General features: G+C 40.6%; 1 protein-coding gene across 1 annotated transcript in view; it reads right to left on the bottom strand.

Annotated features, from left to right (window-relative positions):
- Nucleotides 1-21,517, bottom strand: part of phf21b (PHD finger protein 21B) — a 252,118-nt gene that overhangs the window by 177,547 nt on the left and 53,054 nt on the right. Inside the window, exon 5 of the mRNA XM_078568333.1 lies at nt 953-1,210. Coding sequence (XP_078424459.1) covers nt 953-1,210 — 258 coding nt within the window. The remainder of the gene's footprint in view (nt 1-952; nt 1,211-21,517) is intronic.

Here is a 21,517-nt window from a genome sequence, read left to right as displayed (position 1 = left end):
GAGTAGGGAGAAATTGGCAGTGTTTGATTTGTCCTGATTTTTGTGGCGAGGCCATATCTGGGCAATCTTCTACATTGTCTACAGATGCCAGTATTACAGCTGCACTGTAACAGCTTTGGTTTTCATCTCCACCAATCCCCTTTCCCCATGTTTGGAGTCCATTCTATCCCTTCTTCTGTAAAGTGATCAAAGATGTCTCCCTGTATGCTACATAAATATTGGTTGTTGTGACATTTCTTGGATAATCTATTGCGATATTCCAAATGCAAAATTTATGCAAAAAAAAGGAAACACTGGGCTTTTCCTCTTAACTTGCTTCTTTACACCATCATATCAGCAGCTTGTCATGCCTTTGGAATGATGTAAAATATTGTGTTCTATCAGATGCTAAAACAAGTAACTGGCTTTGCTGCCGCTTCTGCAATAATTTCTTGCTATAATTGAAAGGTGTGTTATTACTACTTTGTATTTCTTTTGTTTTCTATGGAAGTCCAATAAAATGTATTTTATAGATGTCATTTCCTAAAGGCTAATGCAGCAAAAGCAAAATTTCTTTCATGCTTCAAGACCATTATTACCAGAACAAAATGAAATGGAATGCAAAGTCATATATGACCATTTCCATTTTTGTTCCTCATCACTTGCCTGTCACTTAAGTAGTGAGAAAATAACTTCATAAAAATTGCATTTTAAGTACTTCTGAAATAATGTGGAATTATTCCATTATCCATTAAGTTGAAACATGATGGAAAGCAACTTACTTGCCAATAGATACCACTTAATTTAGTAGCTACATATCCTGCATCACAAAGGATAATTTAAAAAATTATGCCCTCTTAATGAACAACACCAGATTCTTTACATCCGTGCTGCACCCGCACCGCACAGTTTGAAAACAGATTCCTTGCTTTGTAGTGCATTTAACTATCATTTGTTCTCTGATAAGATCTACCTGTGAGTTTGATGTCTCTGGTACTCTCCTTCCAGTGGAGTTCAAATTGCTCCCTGCCAGTTTGTTTGTTGTTTGGAGGTTGATTGGGGCCATCTGTGGAGGATCTGTGCTTGCTGTCTTCTGTCCATTAATGTGTGCAGTTACCATAGTGATTGGATTCTTAGATGGCACCACTGAAATTGCTATGCTCTGGTTGGGTGCCTTGATGAGTGGAATTGGTTTCGTACTCCCAACAGGACAACTTCTTACAGCAAGCTTCTAAAAGAGAAGAGGAAAAGAACATTTCAATTTCTTATTCAATATAAATAATGCACATTTAGTTGAAGAAAATTTAGGGAAACAAAAAGTTAATTAATATGCATTGAATAGAGTCATTTAAAACGTATACGCACTGATTTTATAATGAAATATTCTCTAAAATAGTAATACTGAACAAAATTGATAAGAACTCATTGCATGAGTTTGACCTGAAATAAATTAAATAAATTAAGAGAACCTCACAAATGCAACTTATTTATTGGCATCCATTTGTCTCGAGAGACGATGGACTGCATGCCCAGGGTGTATGTCACTTCGGGAATGAACGTCGTCTGCTGTGGCTACAGAGACCAATTCACAAGTGGCAGTTCCTTCCATAGCTGGCACAGAGAAACAGCACTGGCCTGAGGTCGACTGGTATTTTTTTTCCTTCCGATGGGTTCTCTTTTTTGCCATCTGGTCATTTCTTTTGTCCCTTGCTTTTTCTAAGTCTTTCCTGACTGCTCATCTCCAGGGACTCTGCTCAGCAGCGAGGACTTCCCATGCATCGACTGCGATTCCGGTCAACTTGCAGACATCCTTTTGGCGCAGATGTGGGCGTCCTGTTGGTCTCCTGCTGATAGCAAGCTTTCCATAGAGTATGTCTTTAGAGATGCAGCTGTCATCCATTTGGCTCAGATGGCCTAACCAATGCTGACTCAAGAGGGCAGACACACTGGGGATCATTGCACACTGGTGTACTTCTATATTTAACACTCTGTCTTGCCAAGAGATGCCCGATATTCATCTAAGACAGGAGAGGTAGAAGCTGTCCAGCTTCTTTTCTTGCTTTGTATAAGTTGTCCACGCCTCACTACTGTAAAGGAGAATGATAAGAACACAAGCCCGGTACATAGGGAGCTTTGTACTTTTGGTTGGTTCGCTGTTGACCCACACACAACTTTGACATGACAGCTGTGACCTTGGCGATCCTGGTGCTGATTTCGGCATGAAGAGACAGGTTGCAGGTAATTGTTGACCTGTTGATGACCTCCAGAGTGAGGTTGTCAATATTGGTGGAAGGTGCAGTTTTATGTCCTGACTCATAACTTCGGTCTTTCTGACACTGATTGTTGGAGCAAACTCCTTGCAGGCCTGGGAGAACTGATCTACAAGCTGTTGCAAGTGAACTTCAGTGTGGGATGCCAGTGTGGTGTCAACAGAAAACAGCAACTCACGAACTAGGACATTATGCACTTTGGTCTTGGCATGCAGTCTTGCCAAGTTGAACTTGGCAAAACTACAAAAATGAATGGTATTCCTTTTAAAGAAATATTTCCAGAGCTCCAGCCTTTCTTCTCATACTTGTTTGGGATGGAAAGAGAACTAGTTTTACAGTGGAAATCCAGAGAGATCTATGGGTTTGTGTACACAGGTCACTAAAATGTAGTAATGATGTACAAAAATAATCGAAAAAATAGCCTTTATAATTAGATGGCTAGAATATGAAGGGGAGTAAAGTTTTGCTGCAGCTAATTAAATCCTTGGTTAGACCACATCTAGAGTACTGTGTACAGTTCTGGGCACCGTACCTTAAAAAGAATATATGTGGCCCTGGAAAGAGTGCAGTGCAGATTCACCAGACTGTTACTCGGACTTCTGTGGTTAGATTATGAAGAGAAATTACATAAACTAGGTTTGAATTCCTGAAATATCGAAGCTTAAGGAAAGATAAATTAGGAAACACTTCTTCACACAAAGGGTGGTAGAAGTGTGGAACACTCTTCCACAAAAAAAACAGATAGTAATTCAATTCATGATTTCAAACGCAAGATTAGCAGATTCGTTAAATAAGGGTATAAAAAGATATGGAGCCAAGACAAATAGATGGAGTTAAGATATAGATCAACCATGATCTCACCGAATGGATGAACTAGCCTGAGGGGCTGAATGGCCTACTGCTGTTCCTATTTTCCTATCAGGAAAAATTCAAAAAATTATCAAGTGGTCCTCCAGTTAGCAGAAGTAAGTAGTAAGGAAGGGAAGTGGGATATCAGAATAGGTAGAATGTAGGCAGTACAGGGATCTTCTAAGCAAATTCAAACAGGTTTTCAGCACAATACCTGTGACAATGATATCAGCTTAGTGGAGAACATCATGGAGCAAAACCACAGCACCATTGAGCGGGTGGTTGCCAAGGGCAAGGGCAGGAGTTAAAATTGCACAAATATAGTAACAATAGAGGATTCATAGGGAAATACACAAATGCTCCTCAGGTCACAACAGACAAACATAATGTCACTGGAACCAATGACATGGGAAGAAACATTAATGGAGTCTCACCAAAGGAATTTTGAACAATTAGGGGATAGATTCAAGAGCTGAAGTAATCTCCATATTATTTCCAATGTACATGCAAGTCACACAGAAGTATTAAGATAAGAGAATTAACTGCTTGGTTGAGGGATGGGAAGGTTGGGTCCTAGTAGTTTAGAACCAATCTCAGACAGGAGTGGCCTCGACAAGCATGATCAGGTTTCGTCTAAACAAGGCTAGTACAAGAGAAGATGGCGAAAGGAGAGCCAAAGGGAGAAGGAGCATAGAAATGACTCAAAATTTTTTTAAAAACCGGAAGGAGGACAGTGTAAAATGAACAAGACAGCCAAGGTCGGTTTCAGTTGAATATATAAAAGCACAAAATATTAAGAATAAAATTGGCAAACTGGAGTCACAAATTGCGGTCTGGGGGTTTGACATAACAGCATTAACAAAAGTGCAACTTAGGCTAAGGCAAGGCCGGTACTCATCAATGGATTTTCCTGTACGAGTAGACAAATTAAAAAGACTTAAAATAGATTAAAAATCTAAGGTCAATAATGTAAAAGAAAATCAATAGAAAATAGAGGGGATGGGAAAGGATTAGAAATGCGAAGAGGAGATCTGAAAACTGGCAAGCTGTATAAAGCAAAACAGTGTGGGGTTTTAATTAAACACAAAATGCAAATGCAAAAGAAAGGGTAGGATTAATTGAGGATGAAAAGGCAAATTTAATGGAGGTTGAAGGAATGGCAGAAATGCTACATGAGTACTTTCCTCCGTTTTTACAGAAGAAAGCGAGAGTGGAAGTAAAAGGATATGGAGCAATTAGACTAAGATGACTATAGATAAGGAAGGGCTACTGAAAAAAACTGGTGGAACCCTTGGTAGAAAAAGACACAAGTCTTTGCATCCTACATTATTTCAGTAAATCAGTGAGGAAATGGCAGAGGCTTTGGCCATAATCTTTCAAAGATCCTTAGATAAGCAAATTGTGCCAGCGGACTATCGGGATGTTAATGTGATATCTTTGTTCAAGAAGTGAGAAATAGATAAATGAGATAACTATGAACCAGTCATCCTAAGTGTTGAAAGCAACATCTGGTACACACCTACAATGAGATAGGGAGATGTCTCCCTACTAAAGCAGCACTGAAGCTAACTCTTTCAATAACCTATCAATGACCAACACACTCACTTATAATACAAAAGGTAGACATCGCAGCAATAAAATTTAAGTTGCCTCTTCCAACATACTCTGCTAGTTAAAAAATGAAGGTTTCTTGATACTTTTACTGTTTGAATTTCCATCCATCAGTTCAATATACTGCAGTCACATCAATGAATTTTTAAAATATAAAAGATCGATTTATTTCCAACATTACTAAATAACTCTTTCTACACTCTCAAGAAAGATCCTATGGCATTATTTCAAAGAGCGGACAAGTCAGTATTCATCTCTCAGTTAACATCTCTAAATACAAATTATCTGGTTGTTTGCATACTGCTGTTTGTGGCAACTTGCAAAATGAATGCCACATTCCCCAAATTGAAATAGTGACTACACTTAAAAAGAATTTCATTGGTTGTAAAGCACTTTGGAATATCCTGAGGTCATGAAGGGTGCTGTATAAATGCATGTCATTTTTTTCCCCCTAGATGAAATACACATGGCCCCAGTTGGACCACTGTGTCCATTTCTAGGCACCAAACTTCAGGAAGGACTTGACAGTTCTGGAGAGAGCAGAGAAGAGATTTCCTAGAATGGTTCCAGAGACAACATGGCATGGATGGACTGGAAAAGCCGAGACTGTTCTCCTACAAACAAGAGAAGGCTAAGAGGAGATTTGATAAAGATGTTTAAATTCATGAAGGGTTTGGATACAGTAGTAAAGAGAAACTGTTTCCATTGGTTGAAGGGTTATAAGCAGAGGATACATATTTATGGTGGCTGACAAAAGAACCAGAGGCAAGAGGAGGACAAACTTCATTACACAATGAGTGATTAGGAGATGGAATGCTCTCCTAGACACGGTGGTGGAAACAGATTCAAAAGCAGTCTTCAAAAGGAAATTGGATAACTACTGGAGAAAAAATTGCAGGAATACAGGGAAAAGAGCCAGAAGGTGGGACTAACTGGATTACTCTTCAAAGAGCCGGCATAGACCCAAGGGCCAATTGACCTCATTCTGTAATGTTCTACAATTCTACTCTATAACAGGTAGATTTTGCAGGTTCCACCCCCTGCCCACCTCATTCAATTGCAGAAAGGAGCTCAAACTGCAACAGGCCATAACATGTCAAGAAAAATCCAGAATTGTGATGAAATGTGATTGGCATGGCCAGCAAAACTAGTGGGCCCCAAGAAACCTTCCAGTTTTAAATGGCATTACATCTGTTTTGCAAGCATCAGCAAAAACAATGGAACCTGCCATAATGGAAAATGTTGGCACCAAAACATTAGCGAGTAGTTTGTTTTCCAAACTACAGCACAGCTTAGCCTGCCTCACATCAAACTACATATCACTGAACAGAAACTCCAGTTTCAATTGCACGACATAATGCCACAGGCAGAGTGCAATGTATGAATGTGAGTCACACATCTCTCCCAAAGAAGAAAATAGCTGAAAGCTATTGGTAAGAATGTTTTTCTTAATCAACAGTTTAAAAGTCTGTTCATCAGGTGCAATCAAGAAAAAACATTTTCATTGAATTTCCATTTATAAAAGACATATATATATAAGTTTAGTATAAGGAGTTTTTGGTGTGGTTTTATTGGAAAACAAATCAATTAATGTTGGTTTTTATACTCAGCTTTTAAATAGAGGCAAGAGGTTAATCATAAATTTGAATTTTGTAGTAACCGATTTCTCCTTTAACTGTACAAACTCCTTGTACTGTACAAGCTCCCGAGATAGCAACACCCGCCCCTGCCAAAAAAACTAATCATTCAGGCACAAACTCATCGCTCAGAAACACAGATTAAAAGCAATCTCATTTTCTTTATTTGATTAATTGGAATATGTTGAGTTGCCATTATAAATTTTTCTACGGGTTGCTCAAGGAGGAGGAAATGTACTGTTAAGAATGTGAACAATGTTAGTAAGTATGACTTCAATAGAAATCACTTTTGTACACGCTGAATTATGAAGCAATTACTTGCAGCAACACCATTTAAGTTAAGCAGTCATAGGAATACAAGAACAAGGTAAGAAGCCATTCAGTCCTCAAACCTATTCCACCATTCAACAACAGTTGCATGGGAACACCACCTCCAACTCTCATACCATCTTAACTTGGCAATATTTCTTCCTCCATCGTCACTGGGTCAAAATCCTGGAACTCCTGGCCTACATCATTATCAGTGTACCGACTCCATACAGCAGCAGTTCAAGAAGGAGGCTCACCACCACCTTCTCAAGAATAACTAGGGATGGGGAATAAATGCTGGCCTAGTCAGCGACACCAGCATTCTATATACCAATTTTTTTTAGATCATGGCTGATCTGTACTTGAACTTCATTTGCTGACTGTTTCTCTACATCCCTTAATACCTTCACCTAACAAGAATCCAGCAATTCCAGTCTTAAAATTTCATCTGATTCAGGATCCACACTCGCCCTTTTGGGACAGAGTATTCCATATTTCTAATATCCTTTGCATGAAGAGGTACTTTCTGATTTCGCTCCTACATAGTTTCGATATAATTTTAAGGATCATGCCCCTTGTTCTTGATTCCCTGCCAGAGGATATAGGTTCTTTGTATCTGTTTTACCAGTCCAGGTTTTGCAGCAGTAATGATGGCAAAACTGTCAGCATTCACTGTCATTACTCCGCTAAAATTGACAGCAACTTTGGGAGTTTATGCATGCACAGAATAATACAGAACAACACAGGAATCCAGAAGTCGCTGTCAGTGATTCTTGGCCTCTCCAGAGAGTGCTCAGTTGAGGGCTTCCCTCCCAGACTGGAAATGAGAACTCCCATTCTTATGCTGCTAGTCTCAGTATAAATCCTTGAAAAAGTTACATCTTGTTGAATAAAGTGTAATCAGATTTTTGGAACAGCACACTAACTTCATAATAACTGCTAAAAATGCTCTATGACCCTGAAACATTAATTTTATGTTTGTGAAATGTTAAATTTCACCTTGATAAAAAAGTTCTACATATTTTTAAAATAATCTTTTTTCAACAAGTTAATCTACGCTTTAGCTTCTACCTTAATCCAATCACATTTATTTTGTTATCTAAAATTTTAAATCAAAAGTAAAATGGATTCAATGGTTTTAACTTTCTGCTTTGCTCTCTGAGAAAGCTTCAGCGTGATTGGCTACTTTTACCCCACTTGTTGACATCATTGCTGCTACATACCTGGAGATCCCCTTGATTTGGCACCAGATTTAAAATACCATCAGGAAATGGGAAATCTCCACCACAGAGATAGCTCGATCTTTGATCTTGCTTTCTTCGATGTCAGCAGGGATTCGCATTGCTTGACTGTAAATGTGGGCCACTGAATCTTTATACCATTGTAAACACATCTCAACTTTTAAATGAAAGGGAATAGAAACCGAGCTTGTGTAACCAGGCTTCATAACTTAGCCCTTTAAGCCCTGATGAATCTGTGCCGTAACCCCAACAAAACAAATATATCGTTCCTGCAATTTGGTGCCCAATTTTGAACAAACTTCAAATGATCTGAGTTCTGCACCACTGAAGCATCCCCTTGAGATAAAAGCCAATGCTCCATCAGTTTTTTTTATTACTTCTTGTACCCATCCATTAGCTTCTAGTAATTGTGCACCGTGACACCAGAATCCCCTTTTCTCCTTCACAATTCCTATTTTCTTACCATATAGAAAGTATTCTGATGTGTCTTTCTCAAAGCTGCATTTCCCAACATTGAACCTACCTCCCATTTTGCCCACTCACTATTCTGTCCATATCTTTTTGTAATTCATGCTCCCATCTGAACAATTTATAGAATCGCCTAACTTAGAGTCAATTGCAAGTTTGGATATGCAACTCCATTTCCTTCAGATCAATCAGCAGAAGGAACCAGTCAGCAACACACAGCAGGGTAGATATGATATGTGCACTGATTAGTTTACAACTGAAACATAACAAGAGCCTCAGCTAAAAACAGAATAAATGCCTTGCTTATACAATTTTGCAATAATCGCTAATGGAATAACATAAGGGAAATCAACTGTTGTGGAATCATAACATATATAATATCGTAATCCCATAGAATAAAAAATGGCTTCCATTGCATATTACCTATAATTAAAATCAAGGAATCATTCCCATTGACTGGAGGAGGCCTATGTGGTATTTATATAACTCAGAATCAGTAACTTACAGGACCATTATTGGCAAGAGGGATACTTAGAGATACACTATGACCATCTTGACAGAAATGAGGTTATTGGAGATTTAATATGGCTTCTGGAAAAGGTCATGTCCAACCTGGTTTGATTTTTTGAGGAAGGTATTAGGCTGGTGGATGTAGACCTTGACTGTATATCTTGATTTTCAGAAAGCCTTCATTAAGATACCACAGAATCGGTGACTCAATAAACAGGATTAGCAGATAGATTTTTGATAAACTAAGGAATTATTTACATAAATTTAGTCAGAAGGCTATTATTAATTGTAGAGGTTCCACATGAGGAATGATACAAAGGTTTGTTTGAGTTTTACGATCTTAGATCAGCAAAACAATTCGAAGCTGATCTAAATACAATGGGAGAATGGGCCCTTGTCTTGCCAATATCATTTACCATTGATAAATAGTGTTATGCATGTGGGAAGAGTCAATTCCAAACATATGTACACAATGCAGGGTTGTGACCTTAAGGCTGTTGAAGGTAGACTTAGGCATTACGTGCAGTGTTTGAAGGGTTGCGATCACTGCCATGAGGCTATTGCAAAAACAAGAGTCTTAGTGGTACAATTATGGGGTTAAGATTATTATATTTTGGGACTGCAGCTTTAAATTCATGAATGTGACCTATTCTGCAGTTTGCCTGACAGTAAGCCTAGGTAGTTTGATTGTTTGATCAAAGGAATGCTTAGATTGTCTTACTGAGAAGGAGGTGCAAGGTATTTATGCTTGCAGACAATGACAACAGTCTGAGTTTACAGTGAGCAGGCTTTTGAATCTCCCAAAGACCCAAAGCGGTGTTGTTGGTAGTGGGTTGTAAACAGTTGCGGTGTAAATTGTCCATTTGCTACTAGGATGAAAGGATAGCTAATCAGCATTTCTACCTGGATTCAAAGTTAACATGTTTCATGTTGCCATGGGGAAGAGTGCAGAGGGAGACATTTTTGAGATCAGGTTATAGGCTCCCCTACAAATCACTGAATACCACAGACAGACAGCAGTTCTGTGTGGTCAGCAGAGAGAAGAGGCTGCTTGACATTGTGGGCCAATACAGGCGGAGGCAGGAAGAAGACTGTCTCTATTCAACGAAGCGCAACCTGCAGCCTTTTACTGATTCCACGAGATTTGTTCTGGCATGGCTGGGGGAAAACAAATCATTGGAACAGCCTTTACTACTGGTGGTGGATTTAAGAACTCTCCAAAATCTAAGGGAAGTGCCTGGAAACGGTCACTTGAATTTGCTGCTCAGCGAAACGGGGATATGGAAACCCATTGGAACCTGGGGGCAACTGTCATCTGATTTCTAAAAGGACTGTAATCCCCTGGAAAGTATGATGGATGCTCAATATACAAGGTAAATATCACTTTCTTTGGTATAAAGTATAAGTTGCCTATAAAAAGAAAATAGTGTTCAGTTAACAGTGTTTATTCTTCTTAATTTGTTACAGTAAAGTTTTAAACCGTGAAATTTTGTTGCATCATTCTTTCAGCTAATAAGTGAAAGTTCAAATCTCTTTTAAAGTTATCAGCCTCTATGGAGATCACAACATTAGCATATATTTCAACTACTTCTAAATAAAAGAAAATTTACTCTACCATCCTTGTACGAGAGCTTGGTTAAGCATCATTTAGCTTTGGCCCTACATACAGTCAGTGATATAATGCCCTTGGGAAAAAAGGATTAGTGGACATGGTGATATAAATGCCCTAAGTCACCAAATAGACTTGGGGACTTAGGGTCTTTTATCCTAGATAGGTACCTTCAAGGTTGGATTGAGGTCTTTAAAATAAAAGGGTTAGATTTAATCCATGTGGATTGGCTATTCGAGTTAGGTAGGTTAGCGAGTTTCATGGGATGCTAGTGGAAATAACCTAAGGGTGGAGCTAGGTTATACATCAGGATTTTTTTTTTGCAGAGTTGTCAACCTATAAAACGTTTCTGGCTCAAGAAGAGTACAGATTTAGTACAAACGCTCAAAAGAAAGCTTGACATGGCTAATTGTGGGTGGGGTTCATGGTGTGCCTAAGTTGCACCATGACGGTATGAGATGGACAAGCTTTTTTACCCCCTGTGCTTCATTTCTGTATGTTCATAACTTGTGCAATAATTACATCCACTTTAGTGACACTGCAATGCCTCCACTGGTGGGAGAGTAAAATTACATTTTGAGATTACATAAGCAGTTCCATTATAAAAGCGAATATTATTTTTTATTTGCTCACGGGATGTGGCGTTGCTGGCTAGGCCAGCACTTATTGCCTACTTCTGATTGCCCCTGAGAAGGTGAGCTACGTTCTTGAACCACTGCAGTCCATGTGGTGTAGGCACACCCACAGTGCTGTTAAGAAGGGAGCTCCAGGACTTTTTCCAGCCACAGTGAAGAACAGCAATATAGTTCCAAGTCAGGATGGTGTGTAGCTCGGAAGGGAACTTGCAGGTGATGGTGGTACCATGCATCTGCTGCCCTTGTCCTTCTAGGTGATAGAGGTTGCAGGTTTGGAAGGTGTTGTCGAAGGAGCCTTGGCGAGTTGCTGCAATGCATCTTGTCGATGGTACACACTGCTGCCACTGTGCGCCAGTGATGGAGGGAATGTATGTTTAAGGTGGTGGTGGGGTGCCAATTAAGTAGGCTGCTTCGCCCTGGAATATAAAAATTTTAATAGAAATTAGAGAGGAAGTGAATGCAGATGCAGGATTTTTCTTAAGTTACTGGTCAATCTTACATTCTAATGAACACAGAAGAAAAGACAAGGCCTATTCTTCAGATGAGGTGGAGATAGAGCATGAAAGATTACTAAACGAAAATGTGCAAAACGTTAAGTGTCTACTTTAAAAATCATACATTTGGTCCTTATTTTTACGCCTATAAATATAATTTTAAAAATCATATCCAAGTACACATCTTGTCAACTTTGTCCATTATAAATTCTGACGTCCAACACTAAACCTGTTATATTCTAATTATATCCTCCCACTGTGCAGCACCACCACTGGTAGGCAGACAAGGTGGAAAGTTTACATAGTTTTGATTATAAATGTAGACACAGGAATTTATAAAAGAAAAGTTGATTGGAAGTGCTTGACATTAGATACATTTTTTTAATTAAAATAAATATATTTTAAAAGGATTAGAAAGCATGTATCAAAGATACTGTCTCGCTCCTTAACAACAGCTGCTGCAGATGGCAGAAGGGTTTGAGGGAGGTGGAGAATGTGTCAATTATTATTGTACAGGTAATCATCCAATTGTAATCTTGATAATTTTATTATTTTACATGATGAAATACTATAAGGGAGATATGGGGCTGGATTTGGAGTTTCAAAAATGGCAGGGCAGGACCCTAGGTGCACAAGGCCCACCCCTATTTCTGGCAGATCCCATTTTTGTCAGTTGGTGAAATGGGGTGTGGGGCAAAAATCATACACAAGGGAAACCTGAAGTCAGTCAGGTAATTTGAACTCGGTGCTGAGTTCAAACAGATGCCATTTGGCTCTTGCAATCATGGGGCTCACAAATTTATGGAGTATGGAATATATTTATGGAGTAGCTCTTGAAGGAGGTCTGTATAACTGCCATGGTGTGAAACTTTTTAAAATGCCCTGTTCTTTAAACTTTAAAAAAAAACAAGCTGGCAATGTCATTGAGAGGTTAATAAAAACATTGTCCAGCAGTTAAAATTAACTGTTTGTTCACAGTTCCCCAAAGACTTTCTGAATATTTGGCTGATCTTCAAAAGCTCAGACTAGTCAAGCAGGGGGTTTAAGTTTACAGTTTGACTGACAGGTCAAAGGCTATTAAAGGGTTAGCTGTCTCTGATGTGGGGTGATGAACAGAACTTTGTTTTTCTAAGAGATTAAGCACTTGTGAGATTTAAAAGATTGAATGGCTTTCATCAATGGTAGTTTTATTATAGTGAAGGCTGAATTTCAATTTTAGAACTTTCTTGCATTGCTGAAAAGAAAGACATGGTGCCAAAGCTTTCCATCTCGCACTCATCAGGGCAACTGCAAGAAGACCACATTTCAAATGATCACAACAATTTAAACTACAGGAGAAAACGGTGCTGATTAGTTGGCAAGTCGACTCTGATTGGTTGAGGCGTTGACATGGAGAAAGGAACAGGGAACTATAGGTTTCCCAGGCTTGCAAGTAATTCAAAAAAGGTGCAAGATTTGAACTTTTCCTTTTGTTTTCAGAGAACGGCACCCTGCATATGAACGTATGTCACTTCTAGTAAGTGTAAATGGGCCATGTTACGAGCTCGAGTGATTATCTTAAACTGGTTGTTAGTATAGCTATTAGTGCACTCAGGATTGTTTGGCAAGTGCTGCCCAATTGCAGAATCACAACTAATAGTAGACGTTTTGTTTTGGGTTTTAAAAGGACGGGCTGGCTGAGTACGGTCTGTAATCTGCCTATTACAAACAACCGAAAGAACATGCTGTTTGATTCAATCAGCCAACTGCAGGGATGTACGGCCTACATACCTGGCATCGCACTGGCACGGAAATTCATACATCCACTGCTTTTCCCTCATCAACCCTCTCTGTCACTTCATTAAAAAAATTCTAATAGATTAGTCAAGCACGATCTGCCTTTTACAAATCTGTACTTAAGTAACTCCACCTCTAAACATGCATCTTGAGTTTTTTCCCTGATTATGGAATCTAATACCTTACCCACCAATGATGTTAATCCAGCTGGCCTCTAGTTGCTAGGAATGTCCTTACCCCTTTCTTGAATAAGGGTGTCACATTTGCCACTCTTCAATCTGCTGGCACCTCCCCAATATCTCAGGAAGAGTGGAAGATTGTGGCAAGCCCTTCCACCATCCACACTCCCACATTCACTTCCTTTAGCAACCTGGAATGCAAACCATCCAGACCAGGCAATTTACCTACTCCAAGTACAGCCAGTATTTCCAGTGCATCCTCCGATCAAGTTTCACTCCATACTTACCCCTAATGTTTTGTTAGTATCCTCTTCCCAAGTAAACACTGATATAAAGTAATAAGTATTCCAGGTTTGCCCTGTACCTCTAAGCATATATCACACTCTTTGATCAAATAGGCCCCACCCCACCTACCCACTTACTATTTATATGACGGTAGAGGATTTTGGGGTTCTCTTTTATGTTAATTACCATTTTATTCTCATATTTCCTGTTGTCAGCCATAATTTCCTCATCATTTCCCCTCTCAACTTGTTGCATTTGGCCTGGTTCTAAATCTTATAATATAACAATCAATCTTAATTAGTATTCCACCGCAGACACTTGGTCCACTTGGCTCGCCTCATTACCCAGATCCAATAATGCCTCCTTCTCAGTTGAACCGGGGGCATACTGGTCAAGGAAATTCCCTGAACACATTTCAGAAATTCCTCCAAAGTAAAAGCAAAATACTGGGGATGCCAGAAATCTGAAATAAAAACAGAAAGTGTTGGAAATACTCAGCTGGTCTGGCATCTGTGAAGCGAGAAACGGAGTTAACTCTGCTTCTGAAGAATCATGTTCAACTCAAAACGTTAACTCTGTTTTTCAAGGGTACTGTCAGACCTGCTGAGTATTTTCAGCACTTTGATTTTGTTTCAGAAATTCCACCCACTCTTTATCCTTAAATTTAACATTATCCCAATCAATAGTAGGCCACTTGGCCCCTCGAGCCTGCTCTGCCATTCAATAAGATCATTGCTCCTCTGATTGTAACATCAAATCCACATTCCCACCTCTCCCAACAACCTTTCACCCCTTTGCTTATCAAGAATCTACCTTAAGCTCTACCTTAAAAATATCTACCACCTTTTGAGAAAATTAGTTCCAAAGACTCAAGTCCTTCAGAGAAAAAATTTCTCCTCATCTCTGCCTTAAGTAGGCAACCCCTTATTTTTAAACAGTGACCCCTAGCTCTAGATTCTCCCATAGGAAGAAACATCCTTTCCATATCCACCCTGTCAAGACCCCTCAGGATCTTATAAGTTTCAATGAGTCACAGGGGGCCATCATCAGAACTGTATTCTACGTGCAAAAACAAAATACTACAGATACTGGAAATCTGAAATAAAAACAGAAGATGCTGGAAATACTCAGGTCAGGCAGTATCTGTGGAGAGAAAAAAAAAAGAGTTAATGTTTCAGGTCAATGACCTTTCAACAGAACAGGAAATATACTATTGCGTTCAACCTCAACTTGTAATCTCAGGGTCCAGGATATCCCTTACTCTGCCATTACTAGCAAGCCAGGGGATCAACCCTGGTTCAATGAGGAGTTTAAGAGGGCGTACCATGAGCAGCACCAGGCATACCTAAATATGAGATGCCAACTTGGTGAAGCTACAACACAAGACTACATGCATGCTAAAAAGCAGAAACAGCATGCCAAAGATAGGGCTAAAGTATCCTTTAACAAACCAATGGATCAGAACAAGCTCCTGCAGTCTTGCCACATCTAGTCATGAACAATAGTGAACAATTAAACAACTAACCAGGGGAAGAGACTCCAAAAGCATTCCCATCTTCGATAATGGTGAACCCTGCATGCCTCTGCAAAGCTCAAGGTTAAAGAATTTGAAATCATTTTCAGCCAGACGAGCTTGGTGGGTGATCCATCTTGGCCTCCTTCTGAGGTCCACACCGTCATCAATGCCAGTCTTTACACAATTTGATTCACTCCAGGTGATACCAGGAAACAGTAGAAGGCATTGGATATAGCAAAGGCTATGGGCCCTGACAGCATTTTGGCTGTAGTACTGAAGACTGCTCCAGAACTAGCCGCACCCTGAAACAACCCATTCCATAACAGATCTAGCAACTCAAGATTGGGCAACCATGAGACACTGTGGGTCATCAGCAGCAGCAGGGTTGTCCTCAATCACAATCTGTAATCTCATGGCCTGGCAAATTCCCCACCCTACCATTACCACCAAGCCAGGGGATCAACCCTGGTTCAGTGAAGAGTACAGGACGCCAGGAGCAGCACCAGGCACACTTAAAAATGAGGTTCCCACCTGGTGAAGCTACAACACAGGACCACTTGCATGCCATACAGCATAAGAAGCAAGTGGTAGACAGAGCTAAGCGATTCCACAACCAACAGATCAGATGTAAGCTCTGCAGTCGTGAATGTGGTGGACAATTAAACAGCCCACTGGAGGAGGAGGCTCCACAAATATCCCCATCCTCAATGATGAGGGAGCCCAGCACATCACTGCAAAGGAGAAGGCTGAAGCATTTGCAACAATCTTCAGCCTGAAGTGCTGAGTGGATGACCCACACCGGCCTTCTCCTGAGGCACCCAGCATCACAAATGCCAGTCTTCAGCCAACTCGATTCACTCCACATGATATCAAGAAACGGCTGAAGGCAGCAGATACTGCAAAGGCTATGGACCCTGACAACATTTCAGCAATCTAACCGCAATGTAGAAAATTTCCCAAGTATGTCCTGTGCACAAAAAGCAGGACAAATCCAACCCAGCCAATTACCACCCCATCAGTCAAATTTCCATCATCAATAAAGTGATGGAAGGGGTCATCAACAATGCTATCTAGTGGCACTTGCTTAGCAATAATCTGCTCACTGACACTCAGATTGGGTTCCTGACCTCATTACAGCCTTGGCTCAAACATGGCCAAAAGAGCTGAATTCCTTAGGTGAATTCAGAGTGACTGCCAATGACATCAAGGCAGCATTTAACGAAGTATGGCATCAAGGCGCCAAAGCAAAACTGGAGTCAATGGGAATCAGGGGGAGAACTCTCCGCTGATTAAAGGTCATACCCAGCACAAAGAAAGATGGTTGTGGTTGTTGGAGGTCAATCATCTCAGTTCCTGGACATTACTGCAGGAGTTCCTCAGGGTAGTGTCCTAGGCGCAACCATCTTCAGCTGCTTCATCAATGACCTTCCTTTCATCATAAGGTCAGAAGTGGGGATGTTCGCTGATGATTGCACAACCTTCAGCAACATTTGCGGCTCTTCAGATGCTGAAGTAGTCTATGTCCAAATGCAGCAAGACCTGGACAATATCTAGGCTTGGGCTGACAAGTGGCAAGTAACATTCGCGCCATACAAGTGTCAGGCAATGGGCATGTCCAACAAAAGAGAATCTAACTGTCACCCTTCGAAATTCAATGGCACTACCTTCACTGAATCCCCTACTATCAACGTCTTGGGGTTATCAATGGCCAGAAACTGAACTGGACTAGCCATATAAAAACTGTGGCTACAACAGCAGGTCAGAGGCTAGAAATCCTGCGGCGAGTACTCACCTCCTGACTCCACAAAGCATGTCCACCATTTACAGGGAACAAACCAGGAGTGTGATGGAACAGTCTCCACTTGCCTGGATGATTGCAGCTCCAACAACACTCAAGAAGCTTGACACCATTCAGAACAAAGCACCCCATCCACAAACATTCACCCTCTCTACCAGTGATTCACAATGGCAGCAGTGTGTACCACCTACAAGATGCACTGCAGGAACTCATGAAGGCTCCTTAGACAGCACATTCCAAACCCAGGACAGCTACAATCTAGAAGGGCAAGGGCAGTAGACACATGGGAATGCTACCACCAGGCAGTTTACCACCAAACCACTCACCATCCTAACTTGGAAATATATTGCCGTTCCTCACTGTCGCTGGGTTAAAATCCTGGAACTCCCTCTCTAATAGCACTGTGGGTGTACCTACACCACATGGACTGTAGTGGTTCAAGCAGGCAGCTCACCACCACCTTCTCAAGGGCAATTTGGGATGGGCAACAAATGCTAGCCAGCGATGCCCACATCCATGAATGAATAAAAACTTACCCAACAATGTGAAAAATTGCTCAGGTGAGCCTGTCAAAAAGCAGAACAAATCCAATCCAACCAACCACCACCCAGTCTATTCTCAATCTCCGTGGAGTAATGGAACGTGTCGTCGTATAGTACTACAAAGTAGCACTTGCTCCAAAACAACCTATTCACTGACGCTTAGTTTGAATTTCACCATGGTCATTCAGCACTAAACGTCACTGCAGCCTTGTCCAAAATTGGAAGGGAGGGATGAATTCAAGAGGTGACAGTGCCTGCACTTGACATCAAGGCAGCATTTGATCAAGTGTGGCATCAAGGAGCAAGCAAAATTGAAGTCAATGCGAATCAGGGGAAAACCTTCCACTGGTTGGAGTCATACCTGGCACAAAGGAAGATGGTTGTGGTTGTCAGACCTCAATCATCTCAGCCCAGGATATCACTGCAGGAGCTCCTTAGGTTCATTTCCTAGACTCAACCATCTTCAGCTGCTTCATCAATGAGCTTCCCTCCAACCTAAGGTCAGAAGCAGGAATGTTCGCTGATGATTGCAAGTATTCAATGCATTTGCAACTTCTCAGATACTGAAGCAGTCTGCGCCCTCATGCAGCAAAGCCTGGACTGTATTCAGGCTTGGGCTGATAAGTGACAAGTAACATTCGTGCCAGACAAGTGCCAGGTAATGACCATCTCCAACAAAAGAGGATCTAACCATTTCCCCATGACATTCAATGGCGTTAACATCGCTTAATCTCCCACTGTTAACATCCTGAGGGGTTACCATTAATCAAAACTTTGACTGGACTAGCCACATAAATACTGTGGCTACAAGAGCAGAAGAAAGGCTCGTAATTCTGTGGCCAGTAATTCACCTCCTGACTCCTCAAAGCCTGTCCACCACCTACAAGTCACAAGTTACAAGTCATGGGTGTGATCGAATACTCTGCACTTGCCTGGATGAGTGCAGCTTCAAAGCAGCCTGCTTGATCTACCGCCCCATCCACCATCTTAAACATTCATTCCCTGCATCACTGGCAAAAGTGTGTATCATCTACAAGATACCATGCAGCAACTCGTGAAGCCTCCTAGAAGAACAAGGGCAGCAGACGCATGGTAACACCACTACCTGCAAGTTACCACTACCTCCATGTCACAAAGCATCCTGACTTGAAACAATACCACTATTCCTTCATTGTCCCTGGGTCACAAACCAAGAGCTCCATTCCTAACAGCACTTTAGGTGTACCTACACCAGATGGACTGCAGTGGTTCAAGATGGCAGCTCACCACCACCTTCTCAAGGGCAATTAGGGATGAGCAATAAGTGTTAGCCTTGCCATTGATGCTCACATTCCATGAAAGAATAAAAAAAATACTCTTTAGTGAGAATGGATGACAAAAGAATAAATCTTCCTCTCATGAGGCTCATTAATATGAAGATCTTTGACTTCCAACAATAGAGAAGTTTAACATTCACATATGGAATCTATAGTCACTACATCCAGCTCTCCAAAAAATACTCTCCTAAAATAAAATGATCCTTCTAACTTCCGTCCCTGTCATCAAAACCCCTAAAAGCTCTGTCTGAAGCTTCAGTCTGTTCCCATATTTCTAAAATGCTTTCCTCTCCCAGTTTCTGCTTTGTAAATTAAATATGACAGAACTTATACATGGCAAGTGCTATATAATTCCATGTTGCTGTTGACAATATTTAATCACTGACATTTCAAAAGTTTGGGCTTCAGGCTGAAACATAAATACTGGGCGTAGAAATAATACCCTTCTCTGTAAATCAATAATCTACCCAATATTTTAAATTGGAGAATTCAAATTGCCAGAAAGGTTTGGTAGCTAGGGTTACTTTTGCTCTTGGCACTCACATTTTTAAATGGGAAAATAACAGCCTTATCTAGGATTTATTTGCAAAGACTCCTCCAAGTTTGCTGGGTCACTTGCATGATAACATTTAAGGAGAGCAGTACCATTAAAAGCATTTGTAGCAATAACCTAAATTCCCTGCAAGTGACTAAACAGACCGAGAATGGAGCTGCCCCAGGATGCTCCCTAAAATTGGCTTTTGACAAACAGGGTGCAAGTTTTAAAAACAAAAAGCTGCGGATGCTGGAAATCCAAAACAAAATCAGAATTACCTGGAAAAACTCAGCAGGTCTGGCAGCATCGGCGGAGAAGAAAAGAGTTGACGTTTCAAGTCCTCATGACCCTTCAACAGAACTGTTGAAGGGTCATGAGGACTCGAAATGTCAACTCTTTTCTTCTCCGCCGATGCTGCCAGACCTGCTGAGTTTTTCTAGGGTGCAAGTTTTAACTTGAAGGTGTCAATTGGGCTGATAAAACAGGTTCACGTAAAAGAAAAAAAGACATGATTTTCTTCTATAAAAGTAGGTAGTAAAATTAAATACCCTCCCACAAATTTTCTATCCTCTTCAAGTGTAAATTCAGCTTTTTTTATGTAAGCACATTGGTTACAGCACAGGAGGACTGTTGTGACCATGTCAGCTTGCTGCAAGGGCAATCCAGCTACACCTGCTTCCCCACCTTTTCAATGCAGCCTACAATTTATTTTCTCTCGTATACTTATTTAATTTCCTTTTGGAAGCCATTATTGAATCTCCCTCCATCACCCTTTCAGGCAGTGCATTCACGACCATAACCACTATCAATATAAAGAAGCTTTTACTCATATTTCTTTTGTTGTCAATCAATTTAAATCTGTATGCTTTGGTCTTCGACCCTTCCATCAATCGGAACAGTTTCTCTCTATCTATTCTGTCTAGAACACATCTATCAAATCTCCTTCAGCCTCTCTTCTTTCAGAAAAACAACCCCAACTTCTCCAAACTATCCATGTAGCAGAAGTACCTCATCCCCGAAACCCTTCTTGTTAATCTTATCTGCATCGTCTCTAAAGCTTTCACATTCTCTCTAAAGTCCAGTGCCCAGAACTAGACACGATACTCAAGTTGAGGCTGAATCTGTGTTTTATAAAGATTCATCATAACTTCCTTGCTTTTATACTTTATGCTTCCGTTCATTTACGAAGTCCATTATCTTGTGTGCTTTTTTAGCTACTTTCTCAACCTGCCCTGCCACCTTGAACAATTTGTGCACATGTAACCCCAATTCTGTCTGCTTCTGCATCCCTTTTTGATTGTACCCTTCAGTTTATGTTGCCTCCCCTCATTCTTCTGACCAAAATATATGACTTCACACTTCTCTGTATTAAATTTCACCTGTCACTTGGCTAGCCTTTCCACCAGCTTGTCTATGTTCCCCTAAAGCCCATCCTTATCCTCCTCACAATTCACTGCACTTCCAAATTTTGTGCCATCTGCAAATTTTGAAATTGTTCTCTGTACACCAAAGTCTAAGTCATTAATATGTGTCACGAAAAGCAGTACCAACCACTGGGAAACACCACTGTATATCTTCCTCCAGTCTGCAAAACAACTGTTCACCACTATTCCTCACTTCCTGTCTTGTTGCCAACTTTATCTCCACTGCCCCTTTCATTCCACGAGCTTCAACTTTGCTGACAAACCAATTCCGGGGCACTTTATCAAATGCATTTTGGAAATCCATATCAACCACATGAACCACAATGCCCTCATTAACCCTTTCCTTAGAAACTCAAATTAAGTTAGGTAAAGATTCACTAGAATGGTTCTAAAGATGAGGAGCATCAGTTACTTAGGTAGATTGGAGAAGTTGGGACCACGCTCCTTGAAGGAGAGATAGTTGAGACGAGATTTGATAGAGGTATTCAAAATCATGAGGATCTGGGCAGAGTAGATAGGGAGAAACTGTTCCCA

The sequence above is a fragment of the Cetorhinus maximus genome, chromosome 22 (genome assembly GCF_964194155.1).
Source record: "Cetorhinus maximus chromosome 22, sCetMax3.hap1.1, whole genome shotgun sequence".
NCBI classification, from domain to species: Eukaryota; Metazoa; Chordata; class Chondrichthyes; order Lamniformes; family Cetorhinidae; genus Cetorhinus; species Cetorhinus maximus.
This window is presented reverse-complemented; position numbering and strand designations above follow the sequence as displayed.